Here is a 25,690-nt window from a genome sequence, read left to right as displayed (position 1 = left end):
CAGAAAAATTATATTCAGAGAAACAACAGAAAAAGACAAACCTATTTTAAAAACCCATACTTGGAACCAGAAGCCACATGAGAAAAAGCAGAGACCCTTACAAACACAACTCTAGGGGAGGCTAAATCCTACCCTCCAAGGTAAATGGAGACAAACATGGCTACTTCCCAGAACACTGAAGGATACAACCAATAGCTATTTCTATATATCCCACTGTTACAAGATAGGGTACTTAAAAGCAGTGGGCTGGGAAGGCACACAGCAAAGACCAAACTCCAAGAAATGCTCCTCTGTGAAGCAACTTGATCCTTACTCAAAAAGAGCATTGTGGCCTCCGGAGCAGAGAAACTTTTGCAGCATGAGGTGGTAGGGATACTTCCTCTCATCAAACAGCATTGGGGATGTGAAACCAACTGAACAGATGAAGAATGTCAGCCTGAAAGCGGAAAAAAAGGCAAAACTTTAACCTTCTGTAAAGCAGAGACAGAAGCAATAGGAAATCCATGTAAAAGGCAAGAGTAAAACTGGCACACTGAAGTGACAGCTCCCACCTACTAAAGAATACAGGATGAGTATCCTTATCAGAAAATTCAAAATGTTCCAATTATCTGAACATTTTGATTGCTGACGTGATGCTCAAAGTACATGTTCATGGGAGCATTTCAGATTAGAGATGTTCAACTGATAAGTATTCTGCAAATATTCCAAAACCCAAAAAATTCCAAAATTCAAAACACTTTCTGGCCCCAAGCATTTTGGATAAGGGATACTACCTATATAAGAATACTGAAATGCAGTTTGACTGTAAATACTTAAAATATTACCCATGTTCTGTACTTGGTACAACCAAAACAAATAACTTACACTTCATTTTCTAGAGTAAACAAGGGACCTCCAAGTTCTCAAATTCAGTGGCTCACTCTCCATTTTAAGTAGTATTAGGAACAAAACATATAATTTTTATTGTAACTTTCTAGTCCCTGAATCTCAAGCTGAACTTCACCTGAATCGGGGAGTAGGTGTATATGGTGGCGGCTGCCAAGATAACCCCTTAGTCAAGAGCTTAGTGAGAGCTGAGGCTGTTGATCGCGCGGCAGGTGTCGGTGCTGTAGTGGTGCTGGCAGCATGATGGCTCCTTCTCTGGCGGACAGGAGATCCCACACAAAGTTTAACAAGAAGTCCAAATAGCTCAGCAAGTGCTCGGCCTAATCTGGAGGAAGCTGTAACCCAGAAGTCAGAATAAGACTGTACAGTATTCCCAGAATGGTTCAATTACAACAGACATATTACCATTAACATATTTTTATGACTCACCACTACCTCCTACAACCCCTAGTTAACACTTGAATTTGTTCTACATTCAATAATCCAAAAAGGAAGTCCCACAAGGAATAAATGCCACTTTTGACGGTAGGAGACAGATATGTGGCACTCAACAGATATCAAATGTAAAAGACAAATAAGCACTCATACTGCTAGAGGAGCATAAACTGAAACCATATTTAAGTTAAATGATATCTAGTGGATGATGAAGTCACTTAAAATGCCTACAGAGAACTTTAAAAATGCCAAAAACGATTAGCCACTTAGAAAAGAAAAGATCACTGACAATATAAATAGTCTGATCACAAAAAAAAAAATGTAGTCCCAGGGGAAAAAAAAAACTAGGAAAAGCACGAAAATTTTTACAAGTAGCTTCTTAAGGAATTAAGCAGATTATAGACATCTCAAATTTTACATTTCACAGGATGCTTTTCAATATATAATTGAACAAAGAAAAGGCAGCATACAAATATAAACATATGTAAAAGAAAATACATAAAAAACTGAGTGCTTTCCAGCTTCTCTTTAAATATTTCATGTGTTTTTATATTTCTACAATGAAATATACTTTCAAAATCATAAATGAAAATGTTGCCATAGTATTTTAAAAATAAACGTTATTTCACCATGATCCAGAGACAAGAAGGGCTAGGTCTGAATCAAAGTACAGTTGACGCTTGATCAACACAAGTTTTGAACTATAGATGTCTACTTATGTGTGAATTTTTTTTTTCAATAAATATACTGAAAATTTTGGAGACTGGTGACAATTTGAAAAAACTCCCAGATGAAACATGTAGCCTCAAAATATTGAAAAATTAACAGAAAGTTAGGTATGTCATAAACGCATAAAATATATGTAGATACTAGTCTATTTTATCATTTACTACCATAAAATATACACAAATTATAAAAATTTAATATTTATCACACGCACATACACTTACACACGGTGCCATTTGCAGTAAATAAGCAGTACTGAATAACTGGATAAATTTAGTACATATTATACTCTGTAATAATTTTGTAGCCACGACCTGCTGATACTGTGGTGAGCTCAAGTGTTGCCACAATCTGCTTAAAACACTGTGTGAGGCTAAGCACTTCTACATGAACAGTTCATCTCTCCAGTAAATTGTGTAGTGATCTCTCATGGTTCTCACATTATTTTTCATGTTTACCGCAATACTGTAAACCTGGAATAAACCTGGGTCACTCTATGACCCCATATGAAGTGTCACTAGTGATGCTGGAAGTGCTCCCAAGAAGCAGGGAAAAGTCATGACACTTCAAGAAAAAGTTGAATTATTTGATATGGATTGCAGATTGCCCACCACTTCAGGAAAAATGAATTCAGTGTAAAGACCATTGTAAAACAAAGAAAAGGAAATTAGTGAAGCTGTTGCTGCAGCTACACCAGCAGGCTTGAAAACCTTGCACTTTTGTGAAATCTTTTTATTTCATATTGAAAATGCACATTTATATGGGTACAGGAATGCCATAATAAAGACGAATCTATAGAGTCTAATGCAATTCAGGAATAATGAACTCACTATATGAAAACTTAAAGCCAAAGGAAAGTGAAGGATCTAAAGCTGGAGAATGTAAAGCCAGTAAAGGATCATTTGATAACTTTAGAAAGAGGTTTGGCTTAAAGCATGTCAAGACAACAGGAGAAGCAGCTTCTGACAACCAACAGGCAACAGATAAGTTCCCAGACACCACTAAGAACATCATTGATAAAGGGTATCTGCCTGAAAGGGTTTTTCATACAGACAAAAGTGCCCTATTTTGAAGGGAAAAAAAAAAAGGCCACAAAGGACATTTATTAGTAAGGAATAGAAGTGAGCAGAAGGATTTAAGGCAGGAAGGGACAGACTCACTCCACTATTTTGTGCAAATGCTACTGGGTTTATAATCAGGACTGCCCTTACCTATATAGCTCCTAACTTCCGAGCCTTGAAGGAGAAAGATAAACTACCAGCTGCTGGTCTTTTGGTTGTACAAGAAGGCCTGGGCAACAAGACCCCTTTTCTGGATTGGTTCCACTGATGTTTTGTCTCTGAAGTCAGAAGTACCTTGCTAGTAAGGGAGTGCCTTTTAAAGTTCTTTTGACATTAGACAATGCCTCTGGTGACCCAGAGCCCCATGAATTCAACATAAAAGGCATTGAAGTGGTCTACTTGCCTCCCAAAACCACATCTCTAATTCAGCCTCTAGATCAGAGAGTCATAAGGGGCTTTAAGGCTATTACACACAGTACTCTAAGGAAAGGATTGTTAATGCTGTGGAAGAGAACCCTGACAGAGGGACATCACGAAAGTCTGGAAGGATTACACCACTGAAGATGCCATCATTGTCACAGAAAAAGCCATCAAGCCTGAAATAAATTCCTGTTGGAGAAAACTGTCCTGATATTGTGCAGAACTTAACAGGATTTATGACAGCGCCAATCAAGGAAATCACGAGTTTGTGGATATGGCAAAAATAGGTGATGGGTGAAGAATTTCAGGATATGGATCTTAGTGAAATTCAAGAGCTAATAAACACCACACCAGAGCAAGTAACAGAAGACGTCTTGATAGAGATGAGTGCTTCTGAACCGATACCAGATGATGAGGAAGAAGACGTAGAAGCAGTGCCAGGAACCAAAGTGACATAAGACAATCTGGCAGAGGGTTCTGATTACTAAAGAATACTTTTGACTCCTTTTATGATGTGGACCTTACTATGATATGGGCACTGAAACTAAAGCAAATGGTGGAAGAAAAATTGGTATTGTACAGACACATTTTTAGAGAAATGAAAAGCAACCAAGTCAGAAAGAAAGTACCGTGTGTTTCCACAAAGTTACACCAAGCATACCTGCCTTTCCTTCTACCTCCTTTACCTGTTCTGCCTCTGCTATCTCAGGGACAGCAAGACCAACATCCCCCACTTCCTTCCTCCTCCTCAGCTACTCAATGTGAAGACCACCCAGATGAAGACCTTTATGATGATCCACTTAATGAATAGTAAATATATTTTTCTCTTAAGATTTTCTTAACATTTTCCTTTATCTAGCTTACTTTAAGAATACAGGATATAATACATATAACATACAAAATGTGTGTCCATCGACTGTTTATGTTATTGGTAAGGCTTCTGGTCAATAGATAGCTATTAGTAGTTAAGTTTTTGGGGAGTCAAACGTTATACATGGATTTCTGACTGCGTGGAGGAGTTGCCTCAACTCCCATGTTGTTCAAGGGTTAAATCTATGTCTTTTCAGGATATACATGCACATATAAACTCACTGTGTAAAAATAGGCTCTACTTGAGCCTCGGTTACATATCCTGCTAAAATTTAGTAATAAGCTCAAATGCATACAGTATAGGAACAAGGAAACAGTCCTTTCTTCCTCCTATTACATTCAAATTAAGATTTCTTTATCCTAATTAGGGAATAGGCTACAGATATGGGTATACCCAGACTTTGAAAACCTAATGAATCCAATCATTGGGTTTACACTTTCTCACCACTGCTTTCAGGTGAACAGATAGCAAAGTGCTTAAAGGTAGTCCAAAGACAAGAGGATGGCAAAAGGCCAGTAACCAAAGAGAAACAGTATATGGACTGGGTCCACACAGAAACCCCTGAATGCTCCAAGGTCAAAGAAATATGACAAAGCAAGGAGAGAGAAATATGAACATCTTCTTGCATGGTCAATTTTCCTTTGAAGGTAATGTTGGTAGACTTTCAAATTAAAATAAATGGAGAATTAAACTAATTAAAAGTAAAATGTAAAATTGAATGGGAATTTGAGGTAACAAATGGAAACGCCAAAGGCCATTTTCTGTTTGCTTTTACAAAGGGCCCCAGATTCCTGTAAGTTAGGTCTCCATTTTCCTCTATATTAAGGTGCCAGAAAGTGAGGACAATTTAAGAACACACAAATAGGTTCCCAAACATTGGTATTACATTAAAGGGGAAGAAAAAGGGCAAAGACAGACCAGTGCAAATCATTAATGCAGTTTTGCATGCTGCCAATACAGTCTCAATAAAGCTGCCAAAGTGACTTTAATATAAAACACCTATCAGACTATGCCTCTTGCCAGTTATGTTCAAGGAACACAAAAAGAGAAGACTAGGTGGAATAGCCAGATAGTTATCAGGGAATCAAGATAGCTTAATAACACAAACATCAAAGGAAGAATATTTCTAGATGGAGATGGTGGGTCAACTACCATGCTGCAGACAAGTGAGAAGGGACTTAGGACAAGGACGTTGTAGATGCCTTGCTGAGACATCTCAGTGAAATGGAAGGAGCAGAAACAACATGCAATAGTTTAAGAGGAAGTAGGAGGAAGAAATTAAAGAAGGGAGGGTAGTAGATATGGCTTTCAGGAAGGGATTCTGTCATCTCTGTATCCGTCGCAGCTAGTACAAAGCCTGTCACATAGCAGCCACTCAACAAAGGACACTTAAAAATGAGTCACAGAAGTTTTAAACTTCCTTAAGTGAAACAACATAGCCTTTCCAACTCAATCTGTTTCAAGACTAAGGGACTGAAAGCCAAAAAAGGTAGGAGAAAGGAGAATGACTCACCTGATAACAAAGGCTTGATTTGCTTAATTCTGGCAGCCATTGCTGGTGTGATTTTAGATTTGCCCTTAGAGTCTGAAGCAGTAGGTTCATCTGTCTCCATGGGAGCCAATGTGTCACCATCTAGCCCAATGCCTTCTAATAAGCCCTGGGTAGAAGCATCCATACTTCCAGCTGCTCCATCCTGTTCCCCATCTACAGATGTATAAGAGGGGAGCAATAGGACGATGTAGAGCCAACATTTACCTGGTTCCTTGAGAAGTACTGACAAAGATTACCTATGGTTTTTGTTACTCTTTCAATTCCCATGGCTTCCTAAATTTGAAAAACAAAAACACAACCCAAATATTGTACTGATATGCTCCTCTGGAGCTCTGAGTATCTAATGCTGACATCTTCAAATGACAGCATATGAATAGTATTAACCCAGGGCTACCTTGGAAGACTGTTGTAGGCACAGCCCAACCCAGGGGGTACCATTCACATGGACTACAGTGTGCACAGTACCCAATGCTGTCAATGTGGATGCCCTACTAGAACGTTATAGCTTGTTAAGTTCAAACTAGACATCACAGACTACCACTGGACAATTTTATTTCCTAGCATTTAAGAATTATGTATATGAATGTGACATGTGTCTTTTTCTTTGGTATATGCGTGCTCTTAGATCTAAGAATGAGCTTTATGCAAACTTATAAAACAAGTCACCAAGTTTTTCTCTTAACATTCCAGAAAAACTGTGGAGAAGCTGAGTCGTTTTTGTTAAATGTGTTAAATAAATTGCTAGAAAAAAATATATGTTAGGCAGTTCTTTGACAGTGAATCTAATTTCATTCTCAGTTCTTAGTCAATTTATATTCTTTCCCTGAGTTAAATTTGGTATGTTTTGACTAAATTTGAGATTCTCATTTTGTCAGGTTTCTTTATAGTTTATTAATGTTATCCCATCCCTCACAATAACCAGCTGTCATATGTAAGTCCTTGTTTGTTGGTTCTAAGCCTATGTCAGCTTTATTAGTTCCTTAGAAATTTCCCTTTCTAGTAATTCCTGTACAAGTTTTAAGCCTATGTGATATTCTTTTTTTTTTTGAGACAGGGTCTCGCTCTGTCATCAAGGCTTGAGTGCAGGGGTATACTCATGGCTCACCATAGCCTCAACTTCCTGGGCTCAAGCAATCCTCCCACCTCAGCCTCCCTAGTAGCTGGGACTACAGGTATGTACCACCATGGCCGGCTAATTTTTGTATTTTTTTTTAGAGATGGGGTTTTGTCATGTTGCCCAGGTGGGTCTTGAACTCCTGGGCTCAAACGATTCACCTGCCTCAGCCTCCCAAAGTGTTGGGATTAGAGACGTGAGCCACTGTGCCTGGCCTGATGCATTTTTATACACAGAATTATCTTCATTGCTTTCTTAATAGTTTATCCTTTATTTCCTCATTGATACTGAACACAGGAGAAAAAACATTCTTGAAAAGTTGCTTGTATTCATTTTAGGTTTGTAGCATTAGAGTCAGATAATTGTGTATGATTTCTACTTACAGAAATGTGGATTTTTTTTTTTTTTTTTTTTTTTTCTGAGACGGTGTTTTGCTCTTGTTGCCCAGGCTGGAGTGCAATGGCGCAATTTCGGCTCACTGCAACCTCCACCTCCCAGGTTCAAGCGATTCTCCTGCCTCAGACTCCCGAGTAGCTGGGATTATAGGTATGTGCCACCACGTCTGGCTAATTTTTTGTATTTTCAGTAGAGACGGGGTTTCTCCATGTTCATCAGGCTGGTCTGAACTCCCGACTTCAGGTGATCCGCCCGCCTCGGCCTCCCAAAGTGCTAGGATTACAGGCGTGAGCCACCAAGCCCGGCCAAAATTTGGAATTTTTATCGTGAGATAATATAAAAGCAATCTTCTTTATAAAACAGCACTGTTGATAGAAATATAACATGAAACACATATATAATTTAAATTTTCCAGTAGCCACATTAAAAAGTATTTGTTAATACCCTCTGATACAGTAATTTCTAGGTATCAATTTTACATTTGCAGAAAAGTAGATACAAAAATGTTCATTTTTAAAAAATAGCATTATTAGAAACTTAATAGGGAATAGTTAATTCGTGTACCTTTATATGGTACCTAACACTAAGTGAAGAAAGAGATCTACGAAATGTTTTTATCTAAGACACTGACAAATATATTCAGAGAAAAAAGAGGGGCAGACACTTCCAAAATGTTTTTTTTTTGGTGGCAGAAATATGGATAATTCTTTCAACTACATTTTCTAAATTTTACCATTATGTATATATGTTTTTATGGAAGAAATGACTAAAAATTAGTGAGAGGATGAAAACTAGACTATGGATGATAGAACTAACTAAAACTTTTCATAATAAACCTATAAAGACATAGGAACAAAACTTAGAAGTAATGACTAACATTTTAGTTTCTTAGAGTTACCTGATCTTTTTCCGCCCTGGGTCGTACCTGCCTTCTCATCCTTTGGAACCAGTTTCTGCATATCTGCCTGGCCAAATTCACACCCAGATGGTAGGCTGCAAAAAGAGAAATACTGAGCAAAAGAAATATATATATATATATATATATACACACACACTGATAGTTCACCTCTTATATTGTAAATGGTCTCTAATTTGCTTGGCTGACACTATCCCTCCTATAGCAGGTAGGTTAAACTGAATGTAATAAAGCATCTATAATTCCTGAGATAGCACCCCACAAGCTTTCCAATTCTTTTTTTCTTTTTTTTTTTGGAGACGCAGTCTCACTCTTTCACCCGGGCTGGAGTGCAGTGGCATGATCTTGGGCTCACTGCAACCTCCACCTCCGAGGTTCAAGCGATTCTCCTGCCTCAGCCTCCCAAAATAGCTGGGATTACAGGTGCCCGCCATTACGCCCAGCTAATTTTTTGTATTTTTAGTAGAGACGGGATTTCACTTTGTTGGCCAGGCTGGTCTCGAACACCTGACCTCTTGATTCACCTACCTTGGCCTCCCAAAATGCTGAGATTACAGGCGTGAGCCACCGTGTCAAGCCACAACTCAATTTTTTGTATCTGGCTAATAACAGGAACACATTTTAAACATCTACCATGCTGACAAAGCATTTGTCATCAAGTTCCTAGGCTGGGAAGAGGGAAGGACAAGGAGGCCTCTGAACTCTCTTCCATACCCTCCTATCCCTAACCAAAGCAATCCTCCAGGCTCACCGAACTTAGATAACGAAGTAGCAAGAGAGCCCATTCTCTTACCTGTTTGGGGTACACAGAGAGAGGAGGACAGTGCTTTCCCACACCAGGGAACAGTATAACTGGCTCAGCTTGCTCAAAACACTCAGACCCAATTGAGAGCCCCACTGGTTTACGGAGATGGAACGAATTTCACTCTGCAATCATAACAAGAATTTCACCTTTGGAATGTTCTCTGAACAATTATACTTAAAAAAAAAAAAAAAATCGACCTTCAATAGTTTTATAAGGATAAGGGATTTTTCTTCATTGCTATTCTCAGAGTTATCCACCTCATCAAAATGTCCACATTCAAGACGACAGTTCCACAAGGTATCCTCTTACAATATTTACAAACTATTTCCACAACATCCCTTCTCACTGTTTTTTATAAAGTGAAATAAAGGCATCAGAGGCTCCTCTTTTTTGTTCTGAATCAAACAAATGGTTTTACAGGTTCATTAACTACTTTCTAAATTATTTGGTAGGGGTATTGTTATTTCTATTCAATTTCTTTACTTCAGTAAATACCTAGATTTAATTCCTTGAATGTTTCATTTTCATTTTATTTCATTTAATAAAGAGAAGTCATAAAAATCAATCCCTAAGCTTTGTTAAGTAATTTAATTTTCTAAGTCCTTTATAATTGTGCTTTTTTAAACTTCAGATTTGATCGATTCACAATTAACAGAGAACACACTCCTGCTCAATAGCATAAAACAGGGCTGTTGAACCCTGTTTTGTTTAATGTTGATACCATTAATCTTTAGAATCAATTATCTGAGGAATAAATGTAGTAAAACTGTGAGGACATACACAAAATGCCTTATTTCTGGAACTATGGGTTATGGATTACAGGCCAAACGTTTGATATGTAGAAAATTTTTAGTAATTTGTTAATTACTATTGATTTAAATGTTCTTTGGTAAAATGTCCTACCTATGCCATCCCATTATCAGACCTATAAGGACTCGTGGAAAGATTACAAGGTACTAAGGCCAAATGAATACCCAATTGATGTTTGTCTGTAATAACATGTTTCACTCTCAAGAAAGTCCACTTCACATAATAAATTATACAGTCACTCAACTTTCTGACAGTCAAAAAAATTTCCTCCTAAATTGGACTGTTCTTTTAGCTGCTACCTCAGGCAGACCTCCTTTCAAGCACAGTAACCCTGCTAGGTGTATGCCCCAGATATTTCACTGCCTTTAAATTAATATGTTCACCCCTAAGGTTATTTTTACCTGTCCAACTCTGCAAGTATGAACAAACATCATGATGTAGGCATGGGCAGCAGTGAGTGCATGCAGCAGAGGTGTGGCCTGGGCTGAGAGGGTAGCATCAGCAACATTGCCTGCGCAAGCCAGTTCTCGCAACAACACTGAGCCCCCAGGGGATTCAATGGGGCGGTGTAAGGGCTCCAGGGAGGAGAGGATGGAGTCCAACTGAAGGAGACCCTCTTGAAGGACTTTGGGTTCATGTGACAGTGTCTGAAACAGGAAGAATAATTAAAGTGTTAATACACAATGAACTTCAAATTCATCATGTCTTTTAATAGTCACAATGGAAGTGACAATTAAATGGAAGTCTCCCAGATTTTAGATATGGCCATGGTCTCTCACCTGGTAAATGGTGGAACCCAAATATGAAGTCAGGTACAACATACCTTAACATCTCTTTCTAGAGCAACACACTACTTCCAAATTTGGTGAGCCAATAACACTTAAAAGTTTATGATGGTCAAACTGAATACTCTTACAGCAAGGATTCTGCACTATAGGATTAATTCCAAATTTTGCTCAATAGGAAACAATGTTAGGCAAAGTTCCGACGCATGGAAGTGAATCACTATTACACTGTTCTTTTCTTCTTAAAACAAGAGAGATCATTCTGAGATAGGAATCAGGTAGGCAATTTGTTTTCATCAGACAACCCAAGGATTATACGACCCTTGTGATTTCCTCTCAAGTCTGGAGAAAAATCTGACAATAAAACAACATCACTTGCTATGCAAAGATAGGAGAAATCATGTGCCTTCCTATGGCTTTAAATAAATCTATCTATCCTTCCACAGCATCTTATAGAATATTTTCCCCTCTCTGTGATGAAGAACACTTAATTCAATATTTCAAAAAGTAAAACAAAATAAACTAAATGAAGTCACGTCACAATTATGGATCTTTCCAAGTCTGTAAGCAAATGGATTTCTCATTCAGCAGGAATTACTTATCACTCTGCAGCCCAGCTAACAAAGGAGTTTCACAGATTTAATGCAATCACTATCAAAATTCCAATGCTGTTTTTTGTTTTGGTTTTGCAGGAATAGAAAAATCCCTTCTAAAATTTATATGAAATCTTAAGGGACTCCAAATAGCCAAAACAAGTTGGGGAAAAATTTTTGGAGGTCTCACTCTTTTTTATTTCTATTACAAAGTTACAGTGATCAAAACTGTGATACTGGCATAAAGACAGACATAAAGACCAATGGAATAGAATAGAGCGCCCAGAATTAAATCTTCACATATATATGGTCAAATGATTTTTGACAAAGGTACCAAGACCATGCAATAGGAAAGGACAGACTTTTACCATATAAAAAATCTAATCAAAATGGATTAAAGACTTGAATATAAGAGCTAAGTTATAAAACTCCTAGAAGAAGCCATAGTGGGAAAGCTGCAAAACATTGGATTTGGCAATGGTTTTATGGACATGACACCAAAAACACAGGTGTTTACACAGGCAACAAAAACAAAAAAAGAGACGCTGGACTTTATCAAGATTAAAAATGTTTGTGAATCAAAAGACAACCATGAAAAGGCAACTCACAGAACAGGAAAAATATATGCAAATCATATACCTGAGAAGAGATTAGTATCAGGTATTAATATGTATATAAGAATACACAACTCTTACAACTCAACAAAACAAATAACACGATTAAAAAAGAACAATGAATTTGAATAGACATTTCTCCAAAGAAGATATATACATGGACAACAAGCACATGAAAAGATGTTCATTATCACTAAGCATTAGGCAAATGCCAGTGAAAAACAAAATGAGATACACTTCCTACCCACCAGAATGGCTATTATCAAAAAACAGAAAATAAGTATTGGCTAGGATATGGGAAAATTAGAATTAAAAGTAGAGTCTCAAAGAGTTATATGTACATCCATGTTCACAGCATCATTATTCACAACAGCCAAAAGATGAAAGCAACCCAAGTGTCAATCAACAGATGAATGGATAAACAAAATGTGGTATATACACACAATGGATTATTACTACGCCTTACAAGGGAAGGAAATTATGACACATGCTACATAATGGTTGAACCTTGAAGGCATTATGCTAAGTGAAAAAAGCCGATCGCACACACAAAATATTTTATGATCCCACTTATATAAGGTACCTAGAGTAGTCAAATTTAGAGACAAAAAGTAGAATGGTAGTTGCCAAGGTCTGGGGAGATGGGAGGATGAGAAGTTCAATGGCAGAAATTCATTTTTGCAAGATGAAAAGAGTTCTGGAGATTGGCTGCACATCAATATGAATACACGTAACACTACTGAACTCTACACTTCAAAATGGTTAAGATGATACATTTCATGTTATGTGTAGTTTACCACTATGAAAAAATAAAGAAGTTTAATTTTTGGCAAAATATGAACAATTAACTACCATGTCAATTATGGTTAAAATACATGACTATCGGGCTTGAAAGGGGGGGGAATTAAATATCGGCAATGAACTACATGTCAATTATGCTTAAAATACATGACTATCAAGCTTGAAAGGGGAGGAAAATGCATGGTTAAACATAACCATGAACATAAAATGTGTTTAAAAAGCACCTATAACAAAGAAGGGTGAGGTACTAATAAAACCCAACTAGAAAAGCTTTCTTGGAGATACACGTTTCCCTCCAATAAACTCTAATGATGTAGAACTACATACCCAACTGATCAACAAAGAAAAAATACTTTGACTTTTCAATGAGAAATAACGTGGCACACTATATAATAGTCACAAAATTCACTTATACAACATAACACAAATTTATTCATTATTTTTTAGTTGAAGGGAGACCATAGTAAAAACATATATACAGAAGTATCGCAAAATTGATTTTCAAAAAGAAATGAAAACATTTGGCCAGATGCTTCTTACCAATATGGATTTGCAGACACCTGCAACAGCCTGACAGGCAGCAGATGTGGGAAAGTCAATGGGCAGATTGGGAAGACCCAAAATGGTAACCAAAGGCAACAGTCCTTTCTGATTCACAAATTCCTGGCAGTGGTCATCTGTTGTATTGTTGCTCAGAATAGATTCCACAAATTTCATCTAGGTAATAAAAATTTTTTAAAGAAGTTAGAGCCTGACAGGTGGAACTAAAAGGCCAGCCTGGAATAAGGATGGGGTAGCCTTCTAGTCATGATATCAGTGTTTTCTAGAGTATCAAAACCTCAGATAAACCAGATGTATGATACGGATTCTAAAACATCCAGGAAGTAAAGAATATCTATGATTTCTGCCCAATCTACATTTTCAAGCACACCAAGAGTCAGATAATTCGAGATAACAGAGAAGTTAAGTGACTTGCTCAGGGCCACATTATGAATTAGTGGTACAATCATGTCTAATCTCTTAATTTGCTATTTAGTGCTCCTTGCCTGCCTCTCTTCTGCAGGCAAACATAATGGAAAATTTCCCCCAAGTGTGCTTATAAATGCAAATGAAATGCATAATGCAAATGAAACGCTGAACTCTGGAAGAGTTTGTTTCAAACAAAGAATTTTTTTGAGAGTAAAAAAGTAAAATGTGGGCAATAAACACACAGGCACAAGACAAACTATCTCTGGAAGTCTTGGAAGTGATTAGTAGGCTAAAACAAATGCTAAGAGGTCTCTCCCTTACTGGTAAACAATTCTGGGAAAATTCAAACTCTTCACTTTTTTGGTGAGATACTCAGGAAGTAATGGGAAAAGGGGGGGGAATATATGTTGGACACATTTGGAAAACATATTACAGGTTGTATATTTCATATTCGAAATGCTTGGGCACCATGAGTGTTTCAGATTTTTATTTTTGAATATTTGCATTATACAGTACAGGCTGAAAATGCTCCAGTGAGCATTTCCCTTCAGTGTTATGTTGATACTCAAAAAGGTTCAAATTTTGGAGCATTTTGGATTTGGGATGATCAGCCTGTACTAGACTGGCAAAACAAAACCTGTTACAGATTCCTGTCTGGATTCTAATGGAGAATGGTAACAGTGAACAAAAAAATGTGGAATAAAAAATAATGGGGATTGTGCTGGCTAATTTCTGGCAAACCAGTCTAGAACAAAAACAAAAGGGTGGCACATCTTTCCCCTCTTAATTGGATTCCAATTAAAATGAATACGGTAATTACTGGACTCTGATAACGCAACACATTTTCCAGAAAAGCACATATACATCTTTACTCAGTTTGCCCTGTGTTGAATCTTACCACATTAAGGATGTAATCCATGAGGGGAATAGGAATACGTTCCTCTGTACCAACAACCCTGTTAGGGGAGAAAAGAGTGAGTTACACAGAAATTCACGATACCAATATTAAGAGAACAGAGGAAGAGGCACTGTATAAAATTCTAGGCCTTTTTCTATTTATTTATTTGCTTATTTTTTTTGAGACAGGGTCTGGCTGTCACCCAGGCTGGAGTGCAGTGGCGCAATCATGGCTCACTGCAGTCTTTACTTCCCAGGCTTAAGGGGTAGAGATGAGCCTTTAGACTCATATACTGCAGGAAAAAAACAGCTGAAATCAATCCTGAATCTACCTTTCCAAGCCTGACTAAGGTTGAAAGCATAAAGGGGAAAACCAAGCCTTTAAAAACTCAACATTTGTATACGTCACAAGAGAAGCTATCCTATCTTTGGCAAATTACTGTTGGGGAAATTTATCCATATGAAAACATTAAAAATAAGTTCAATTAAAAGACTCAACATTTGCTTGAAGAAAGAGGCTAGACAAAGAAACACTTAAACATCATAAGATGTTTCTGCATCATGTTTAAAGTTATGGAGAGTAGGAAATAGAATTTAATTTAGTTCAAAGATTCATACACCTGAGGCCTCCTTCCCTAACAATTGGTATTTGCAGCATGACAGTTCCTGAACTATCAAAAAACTGATCAGGTCTTTTGTCTTTTCAGTTGCTTCAATATTGCACGGCAGATGAGAAGGCTACAACATGCCATAGCTGCAGAAAAGGCAGCTCAATGCAAAAAACTACACATATAGTATATTGTGATGAAACAAAATATACCTCTAAGATAAACCCCAGGAAGGAACAAATACTTTAGAAAATGGAGCATTTTGGACACAGGCCCTTGAAACAGATTTGGGCACAGGGTGCAAGAGAGTGGGATGGGGCAAAGAGAGAGGGAGAGGTAGAGGAAGAAGACAAGAAAGTTGGCAAGAAGCTAGTAGTTCTCATCTTCGAGCAAGACAAAACGTAAACAAAGATTTGCCAGGCACAAGAACATTTGGCAGCAGAATATAGAACAGGAAAAGAGAGTGGAGAGGCATTATGAAGGACTTCAGTGACAAAAATACCCAGAACCAGATTTGGGTAGGATGTTGTGAACCTCCTCAATGAAAAATGTGGGGAAGAACTTTGTAGAGTTCCTTATAGGTAGGGAGTATACCTATAAGGCAAGACTGAAATGATTCCATGAGAAGACCACAAACCTTTAAGTTCCTCCTCAGAACCACTGCAGCATTCCATGTGACTTATATCAATTACCTGTAGATCCACCTCTATCGATAAGGAGTGCAGGTGTGGATCCCGCCCAGAGACACCCAACCCTTTGAAAAAGCCAGATATGATGGCAAAGAGCCTAAGTAGTAAAATCAAATGAGACCTATATGCCCCCTTCATTTGCTACATGGAAACTGGGGAGAAGAACAGAGAGAAAGCAAACCAATAATAGTTCTTAACATAATTTCAGGAATAAATTTGTTCAGTAACCACTTTTCTCCTTACCCTCATCTTTTGGCTCTCAGGCCCAAGAAGCCGTACAGGAATAATCAAAATGACCAACTCTTTCCAACAGGACTCAACTTACCAACTGATTTCAAGAAAAGTCCTTCTGAACTTCCTGTCTCTCTCCCTTTCCCCAAACATACACATATTCCCAGACTCTGGTCAATTTTCTGTATTTATGGTGGTGGAGCCCCAGCCCATGCCCCCATCAAAAGTAAAGGAGGATTTCAATTTAGTATCATGGTATGATGTATATGGGGTTTTTTGGGGTGGGGGGATGGTCAGGTGCTTCCTCCAGCTTTTGAGGAGACAGCTGACTCTGACAAAGGAGCCCTCCCAGTGGGCCACATTTCAGGGAACAACTGCGTCTCTGCACTCATTGCCTTTAAATTCCAGACAATTGCTATTCAAGTTCTAAAGATCACAAAGACTTTATATAGTCCATTTCTTTCAAGCTGCTCATGAGTGGTGGTAAGGTAGGCACACTAATGGAATCAACCACAAAGTGAACCGTGATGCACCAACTACAAACCCTGGTTACTTACTGGCAAGTATATTCATCCCCAGCAATATCAGATTTTCTGAGATCAAACAATTCAGAAGGCAGAAGAAAGGGGGCAAAAGACAGGTATTTAGAACTACTTGCGGTGAGTGAGTCTGAATGTAGAAAGGCACCCCATGTATTTGGCGTAGACTATAGTGCCTAAGTTTCCTTACTCCAAATCTCCAGCACAAAACCATGTATTTCAAGAGTAAATACAAACACCATTTGCAAATACTAGCTGCTGATTTTGTAAAAAAAAAAAAAAAAAGGAACAGGTACTGTCTAAGCCTGGAAAAAACTCAGAAACCCAAGTCCATCAACAGGAAAATGGATAATCACTATACAATTATCACATAACAGAATACTACTCAGCAATGAAAAGTAACAAGTCGGTGACAGATGCAATAACATGGATGAACCTCCAAAACACATCGAACAAAGAAGGTAGATACAAGAAGGTATACACATCAGATATAATAAACACATAAGACTTTATATGATCATTTTATTTAAACATATTCTGGAATAGACATGATAATATGATGACAGAAGAAAGATGAGTAACAGCCTCAATTTTGGGCAGGGAAACTGGAAATGTAAAATCTGTATGGAAATCATACCTGAATTTAAACTGCTGATAAATTGGCCAGGTGCGGCAGTGCACACCTGTAATCCCAACACTTTGGGAGGCTGAAGTGGGTGGATCACATGAGGCCAGGAGTTTGAGGCCAACATGGCAAAACCCCATCTCTACTAAAAATACAAAAATTAGCATGGCATGGCGGCACGTGTCTGTAATCCCAGCTACTCAGGAGGCTAAGGACCGAGAATTGCTTGAACTCGGGAGGCGGAGGTTGCAGTGAGCTGAGCTCGTGCCTCTGCACTCCAGCCTGGGTGATGTAGTGAGACTCTGTCTCAAAAAATAAATAAATAAAATAAAATAAAGATAAAAGTTAATCATTTTATGTGTAAGGCATTGGAAAACAGATGAGCGCATGGGGAACAGAAATTCGGAAGTTCCACTGAAGAACTTTGGATATGGAGGAAGGGATGGATAAGACTCATGGGGAGAAAGGTGACACATATTCCAAATCTTTCTAAGCCCTTTCACCATACTGTGAGAAAGTACGCAATTCCCCCATAACAACTGCCTGCAATAGAAGATAAAAAGAACTTTTGCTGTTAATATATTGTGATTTTCAAAATGAAGCTGAGTTTAGACAGTCTGTTGCTTTTTCTTCCTTCCCTAATAATTTACTTAGTGACCCAATCTAGGCCTCTGAAGATGGCAGAAGTGAAAAAATGTATGTGTCAACATCTGTGAGACTCCTGGATTATGCAAGTGAGGCAGTGATGAGCATCCAGAATGTAGAAAACTACTGATACTAGGGTACAGTAACTACTAGAGTCCTCTGCATCTTAGAAGTTACATATAACTATCACTATGGTAGAATATTAATACTACTGGGTTTATATTTCTAATTTCTCTGCATTTTCATTCATGTCTCATTAGGCCTAGCTCTCTAAGCATTTAAGACTTCAGGAATCCTTAATTTAAGGCTCTTTATTCATTTCAATAAACAAACTTACTGACTACCTACTATATACAAAGTGAAAGGGATACACTGGTGAATGAGGCAATGTCTTGCTCTTGAGGAGCTTATAGGTGAGTGAGGAAAACCATTAACATGTATGAATAATTTTAACAAAACTGTTGGGAGAACACAAGATTGACTTCTCATTTGGAGGTAAAAAACAAACAAACCAACCAACCAACCTCCTTCAAGAATAAGACATTTGAACTGGCCTTACAGAAATCTGGTGGATGTAAAAGGAGGTGATGTGGGAATGGGGATGGCTGTGGATAGAACACAGTGATACATGATAGCCCAAGAAAGGAAAGGAGGGTAAACGAATGAGGGTAGTGTGCTGATTAACTGTGACAGCTTGAAATCTGGGCATATCAGATGTAAGGCATCTGGAAAATATTCAGGTAGGGAAGTCACATGCATATGAATATATATGAGCTTGAATTAAAACCACCACCACCTACACCTTAAAATTTTCCCTTATTTGTAGCCAGGAAAAGGAACCCCACTCCAGTAGGGTCACTGACATTCAAGGGTGTGACAAAGCCACTAAGACTTGTCTACAAAAAAAATGTCATGCTTTTTTCCAGGGTGTCCTCCTCTTCTAGAAAAAGAACATTTAAAAGAGAACAAAAGATACTGCCAGAATGAAAATAGGTTTCCCTTCTCAGACAGGGTAAGGTATCTGTTCAACAAAGCAATATACTTAGTAGTTAATGCCTCTCCTTAAACACTTGACACCCACAGGCTCATTACCATTTAGAGTTCCAAGAGGACATACCAGTTTCGGATTCTAGGCCTTTGCTCCTGTTGTCTACTCCACCTTAAATTTTAAGTCCCAAGGTACCATTCAGGACCAGCTCAAATGCATTCATATCTGTGCCTAAAATGCTCAAGCTTTCTCAGAATGACTTACCTACACACTAAAAGAGCACTTATTATATGAGCGAGTGCATGACTGTCCAGAAAGATCAATCCCATTTTCAGCATGCAAGTGATTAAAAGTTACAGGTATAGAGTTGCAGTTCATCCCTGGTACGTGAATACTGCTCAAAGAGCTTGGTGGACTACCCCCTACCAATCAGTAGCCTTTAAGCAAACTCCCTGCTTCCATCTAAGCAGTCAATTCTTGACTGTTTACAGTCATATAGTAAATTCCAAAGCCTTCTAATTAATCTGAAACGAACAGATAGTAACAAAATGAACAAAAATAAAAAAACAAGCAACAACAAATCCTCACACACCCCTTAAGGACTTCTTAGGAGACAGGCTTCAAAAGTACATTGTTTTTCACACGTGCCTGAAAAAAATCAAGCAGTCAATGATGTGGAATATCAAATCAACAAAGGGAAAATAAGGTCTCTGTGCAAAGTCCATTAACTTGATGGACCAAATTCTGATTCAATTTCATCAACAACTTTTAAGAATGAGCATTTCTTGGCCGGGTGCAGTAGCTCACGCCTGTAATCCTAACACTTTGGGAAGCTGAGGTGGGTAGATCACCTGACGTCGGGAGTTCGAGATCAGCCTGGTCAACAAGGTGAAACCCCATCTCTACTAAAAATATAAAAATTAGCCAAGTGTGGTGGTAGGTGTCTGTAATCCCAGCTACTTGGGAGGCTGAGGCAGGAGAATTGCTTGAGCCCGGGAGGTGGAGGTTGCAATGAGCCACATCATTGCACTCCAGCCTGGGCAACAAGAGCAAAACTGTCTCTCAAAAAAATAAATCAATAAAAATTAAAAATTAATTTTTTTAAAAAAAAGATCACTTCCTAAGGCAACCAATACAATTAAATACCAAAGCACAAATGACACACAAGGGTCAAAAAAGGAAAAACTAATATACTCTTAGAATCGGTTAGAACTTTAAAATGATCTAATACAACTCCCTTGCTGTTTATAGGTGAAAGTGTTCACTAAGACTTAGAGAGGTGATAACATGCCCAAGATTACATGGCTAGAGGATCTGTTTTGTAAACACTTACTGCTGATTAGGCTCAGTTTCATTTTGCTGGGTAGAATTAAAGCTCTGCATGGCCTGTACTTCCTCTTCCTCCTCATCCTCACTAGAGGCTTCTTCTGCGGCATGATTAGACCTTGGGGGAGGAGCAGTGGCAGTGCCATCTGCCTTCTGGATTGATGGCTTCTGACAGATGTATTTGGGGTCCCTTCCAAGATTACAGATTTCTTCCAGTAACTGAAAGGCACAGGAAATAAGATTACTTATTAGTAATCATGGAATGGGGAGGAGGAGACAGCTAACATACTTAGAGCATTTTCTATGTGTTGTATATTTGCCCAAACACTTTGTATACAAGTTATATACATAATTCCCAGAATATGGTCATTAATTCCATTTTATAAACAAGGGAATAGAAGTGCTGCAAACTTAAATAATTTGTTGAGGGTCACACGGCTGTATAAGTGACTGACGAACCTGACTCCCTGTCCCAATTCACCAAGCACCAGGAACTTATATACCAATTTCAACAAGAATTCTAAAAGGAAACTGGCAGAGCTAATAAGGCGGGGTGGGGGGCAGCCACAGGGATCAACAGAGACTAGAAAGGGCAATATGCTTTACAAACTTAATCTAAGCCATGTCTGCTTGTCCACATAATATATAAAAGAAATCATTACATAGAGGTTTACATTAAATGGAAAAAAATTTTTAAGGAAAACAATTCTCAATCTAAAAACCTTTTTTTTTTTTTTTTGGAGACAGAGTCTTGCAGTGGCATGATCTCGGCTCACTATAACCTCCGCCTCCTGGGTTCAAGTGATTCTCCTGCCTCAGCCTCCAGAGTAGCTGGGACTACAAGCACACGCCACCACACCCGGCTAACTTTTGTATTTTTTGTAGAAACGGGGCTTCACCATGTTGTCCAGGCTGGTCTCAAACTCCTGGCGTCAAGCGATCCACCAGCCTCAGCCTCCCAAAGTGCCAGGATTACAGGCGTGAGCCACTACACCCAGGCTAAAAAAATTTTAACAGGGACTTCTTTCTAAGATGAACTAAAATGACAACATCTTTTTATAAAGGACCAACCTAAGGACATGGAAACAATGAGGCAGACATAATGCTCTTATAGCTATAGCCCAAGAATCCTAATGATCTCTAGTAGGCCAAATCTTCTAAAACCTTCCCCTTCTCTGCTCTCTCATGTTCATGGTCACATCCTTATCATTTTCTACCTTGATGATGGCAGTCGTTGCATCTGTTTTAAGGGTGGGCTGATGTCTCATGAGCTCATCGACAGCACTCCCCAGGTTGGATGCAGTATCCCCTTAAGGCAAAAAAATGAACTGTTAGAATTAGAAAGACTGAAGACAACAGAGCTTGGGCTCTTTTCTGTACCAACATATAAGGTGGAAAGAAGAAATAGCCTGGTTATGATTTTCTTTCCTTTAAAGACTTTATGTCACCCAGACTGGAGTGCAGTGTCACGATCTCCTGGACTCAAGCGATCCTCCCACCTCAGCCCTCCAAATAGCTGGGACTACAGGTGTGCGCCTCCATGCCTGGAGAAATTTTATTTTATTTTATTTTTTTTAAGAGATGGGGTTTGGCCATGTTGCCCAGGCTGGTCTCAAACTCCTGAGCTCAAGTGATCTCCCAAAGTGCTAGGTGTGTGCCACTGTGCCAGGCCAGGCTGTTGTGATATTTTTTTCCTATTTTTTTTTTTTGGTTGTGATTTTCTAATGCCACAACTTCTTTAATGAATTTACACCCAGCCCCTATCCCTCCAAATCACTGGGGAAAAGGAAGGAATCAGTTTAGTAAACTATTTTAAAGTAACTATGTGTGCTGCACTCTACTCTGGCAATCTTTGCTGTCAAGATCTAAACTAGTATTACAGAGTGAGAGAGAAGAAAGATGTACAAACCATTAACCCTCTGGCTGCTCCAGTTAAGAATGATAGTGTCTAAATGCTACAGTGGTGGCTGAAAAGTACAAAGCACATTTTTGAAAACTGTAATCTTTCTGGAGTCCTGCCTTTTTGCTAATAATCTCTCAATGATCTGGTCTCAAGTATACTGAGTAAAAAGAAAACTATCCATGTGTCGTTATCTTAGAGAGTTGGACATTAGAACACTAGATTACCAGATGAACACCTCAGGACTCCATATTTCTCATTGCTACAGACTAGATGGTGAACCTGGAAATCTACCACTGCTTCTTAATACCTATTTTCTACCAGTACCATGAAAGTACAATGGTGAACTGTTGAAAAGCATGGAAATATTATGAGCAGAGAAGCTGAAGTATTCCTTCCGAAGTATAATAGAACATATGATGATAATTCCCATTAAACTTAGCACACCTAACCAGTAAAACGATGAGAGAGATCAAGGAAGAGTTTCCTTGCAAACTAAATCAATTTTCTACTATAAAATAAATCTTAACAACTTACCAAGGGGATCAGAACTTCTCCTCCTCCGCATGGCTGGGAGGTAATCTGGAGACAGAAGAACTTTGAAGAGGCGTTCAAAAGGCTGACACTGAACAAAAGACTGAAGACCTCGGGCATTCAAGCAGAGTGCACTGAATACATTTGGGAGGGAGCCAAGGACTTCACGGGTAGCAGGAACCTAGAGAGAAAACAAAGTGAGCTTGAATGCATCTAAAAGAGTGTAGATGATAGGAAAATCCGGCCATGGGTATCAAGCTGAGATAGAAGGAATTTTGACAACCAGGTCCCAATTAGATTCAACACTACACACAGAAGAGATAGGATTTTCACGCCCTAAGACATTCTTTACAGAGTAGCAGAAAAGACTTACATCTTTGATAAGCAGTGCATGCAGCATGACATCTGTCAATCCATTGTCCTGGAGTGAGGAGAGCAGTGATGGTTCTTGAAATACAAACACAGTCACCACTTCAGTAGCTAAAAAAAGATTAGAAAATATGGAAAACTGAGAGATTCCTCACAGAAATTGAAAACATCAAAAGCTTAAAAAAAAATACATACTCAATGTCTAGCAATTTAAACCCCTGTGCTTACTATGAAATTAAAGATCCTAATACTGCTCCATCAGAGATTCAGTACTATAAAGAATCTAGTGACTACACTTACAGGATTTTTATGGGCATATTTTTACATAAATGAGGTTACACTGTTTTATATATTTTGCTTTTCCCCCACAATTGTCATACCGTATAATGTCCTCTCCTAACAAACAACCCATTCATTTTGAATGGCTGCCTACTACTCCACTAAATGCATGCACCACATGTATAGAAACCAGTCCTCAATTGTGACAATGATAAACCTAAACATATATCCGTTTTTGTCTGCTTTTAACAGGAAAAAAAATCTATGATGTAGTCTTGCTGGGTTAAAGCAAATGCAAGCTTAACTGATGAAAATAGATAAACTGCCTCATACAAAGGTTATTCAACAATTTTAAACTATCACCAGCAATGCGAGAGTCCTTGAGTATTAATCTGACCAGTTTTTGACATTGTAATATTTAGAAATGTGCAGTAATAACTACCAAAGCTTCTGGAACATGGGAAAAACTCTACAAGAGTATTTTGTACAGCATTAAGGCATTTATTAAAAAGTAACTAAACAAGCTATGAAGAATTAACAGAAAAAAGAATTCAGTGAAACTGAAAGCAAAAAGGATAAACAAAGCCAATATCTAGCTTTGTGAAGACACTGGAAAAGCTTATAAACCTACAGAAAATAGAGCAATAATATAAATTAGAAAAAAGAGCAGTAATATACATTAGGAAAGAGAAAGGAGATTTAACTACAGAAAAAAAAAATTTATTCTACAAAGTGTATGCCAACAAGTGAAATAATATAAATTAGAAAAAAGAGCAGTAATATACGTTAGGAATGAGAAAGGAGATTTAACTAGATACAGAAAAATATATTCTATGAAGTGTATGCCAACAAGTGAAATGTATAGTTTAATAAGAAAATGTCATAAAAATCAAATCTCAGGAAGTGACAGCAAAGCAGACTAGACCAGTAACAAGAATTTTTTTTTTTTTTTTTAGACGGAGTCTCACTCTGTTGCCCAGGCTGGAGTACAGTGGTGCAATCTCGGCTCACTGCAGCCTCCACCTCCTGGGTTCAAGCGATTCTCCTGCCTCAGCCTCCCGAGGAGTTGGGATTACAGGCACCCAACACGCCTGGCTGATTTTTCCATTTTTAGTAGAGATGGGGTTTTTACCAGATTGGCCAGGCTGGTCTCGAACTCCTAACCTCAGGTGATCTGCCCGCCTCGGTCTCCCAAAGTACTGGGATTACAGGCGTGAGCCACCGCGCCCGTTCTACAATTTTTAAAAGTGGGAAAAAAAACAATCCAGGTAATAGAGAGGCACCAAGCCAATAGTTTTCTTAAACCTTCTAGGAATAATTAAGACAAGGCTTCCCAACTCATAAGACAATAACTACAATAACTTTAATTAAAAAACCTGACGAAGAGGAATATACATACAACACCCATAAACCATGTATACAGAACAAACTTGTTTAGTTGATGCCTAAGATCTAAAAGAAACCAGAGAATTTTCTATTCAAGATGGTGAATACAGCATTCTCTCCTTTATCCCAAATGCTAGGGGAATGGCAGATATATAGCAATTACCGGGAACCAACAGTTTCCAATGGCCTGTGGGATTCCTCATGGGCTATAAACTTCTGAAAAATTTAAGTCCTTTTTGGGGTTCCTATTGGTATGACACTCTCCTCGACTGACCTACATTTGTAGAAATGTATGAATTCTATAGTTACTAAAATTGAGTATTTAAAAACTAAAATTAGTGTTCTACAAGCAATTACTAAGGTATCAAACCTGTTATTTTATCAAGAGGTCGCAACGACACTGTGCACTGGGACCCCTATACAAAAACACTGATAACCAAGAATTAGAATTAAAGGGTATATACACGCACAGAGCAATCAGCTGTGTGTGGAACCAAGCAACTAAGAAAGGGGAAAAAGGTAATTAGGGTTTCCAGGAGAAAGTTAAAAGGAATCAGAGAAATAGAAAAAAAAAAAAAAAAAAAAGGCGGAAGCAGGAACTATATACAGATAAGAACAAGAACCAGTGTGACACCACGGTTATCTACAATAATGTAGCATTAGAATACAATGAAGAAAACAGCCACCAACTTCTGAGAGAGAAGTCTGACACCTTAAAAATTACCCACAGATGTACTTCAATAGAACTGAAAATGAATCCAATAGTTTGGAAAGTCAAGGTTACAGAGAAGAAAGGCAGGCAGAAGGTCATCACAGTCCCTGGGCCCAAATGCCATTGCATCCCCATGCCACTAGCCCTACTCAAACCCTAGCCTCCCAATATGTTCTTTGTGCCCTGTCTTGCCATTGGCATCATCACCA

General features: G+C 38.3%; 1 protein-coding gene across 4 annotated transcripts in view; it reads right to left on the bottom strand.

Moving 5' to 3' along the window:
- The window catches only part of HUWE1 (HECT, UBA and WWE domain containing E3 ubiquitin protein ligase 1), a 152,541-nt gene that overhangs the window by 58,757 nt on the left and 68,094 nt on the right, over positions 1 to 25,690 (bottom strand). For all 4 annotated transcript variants that reach the window (XM_030807541.1, XM_030807545.1, XM_030807542.1 and 1 more), the window contains 12 exons: positions 23,109 to 23,215; positions 22,739 to 22,916; positions 21,519 to 21,610; positions 20,309 to 20,520; positions 14,652 to 14,709; positions 13,325 to 13,501; positions 10,393 to 10,638; positions 9,170 to 9,303; positions 8,359 to 8,453; positions 5,912 to 6,103; positions 1,004 to 1,220; positions 314 to 436 (listed from right to left, as the gene is read on the bottom strand). In XM_030807541.1, coding sequence (XP_030663401.1) covers positions 314 to 436; positions 1,004 to 1,220; positions 5,912 to 6,103; positions 8,359 to 8,453; positions 9,170 to 9,303; positions 10,393 to 10,638; positions 13,325 to 13,501; positions 14,652 to 14,709; positions 20,309 to 20,520; positions 21,519 to 21,610; positions 22,739 to 22,916; positions 23,109 to 23,215 — 1,831 coding nt within the window. The remainder of the gene's footprint in view (positions 1 to 313; positions 437 to 1,003; positions 1,221 to 5,911; positions 6,104 to 8,358; positions 8,454 to 9,169; positions 9,304 to 10,392; positions 10,639 to 13,324; positions 13,502 to 14,651; positions 14,710 to 20,308; positions 20,521 to 21,518; positions 21,611 to 22,738; positions 22,917 to 23,108; positions 23,216 to 25,690) is intronic.

Source organism: Nomascus leucogenys, chromosome X (genome assembly GCF_006542625.1).
Source record: "Nomascus leucogenys isolate Asia chromosome X, Asia_NLE_v1, whole genome shotgun sequence".
Taxonomy (NCBI): Eukaryota; Metazoa; Chordata; class Mammalia; order Primates; family Hylobatidae; genus Nomascus; species Nomascus leucogenys.
The sequence above is the reverse complement of the archived record's forward strand: the minus strand, read 5'-3'. Positions and strand labels throughout refer to the sequence as shown.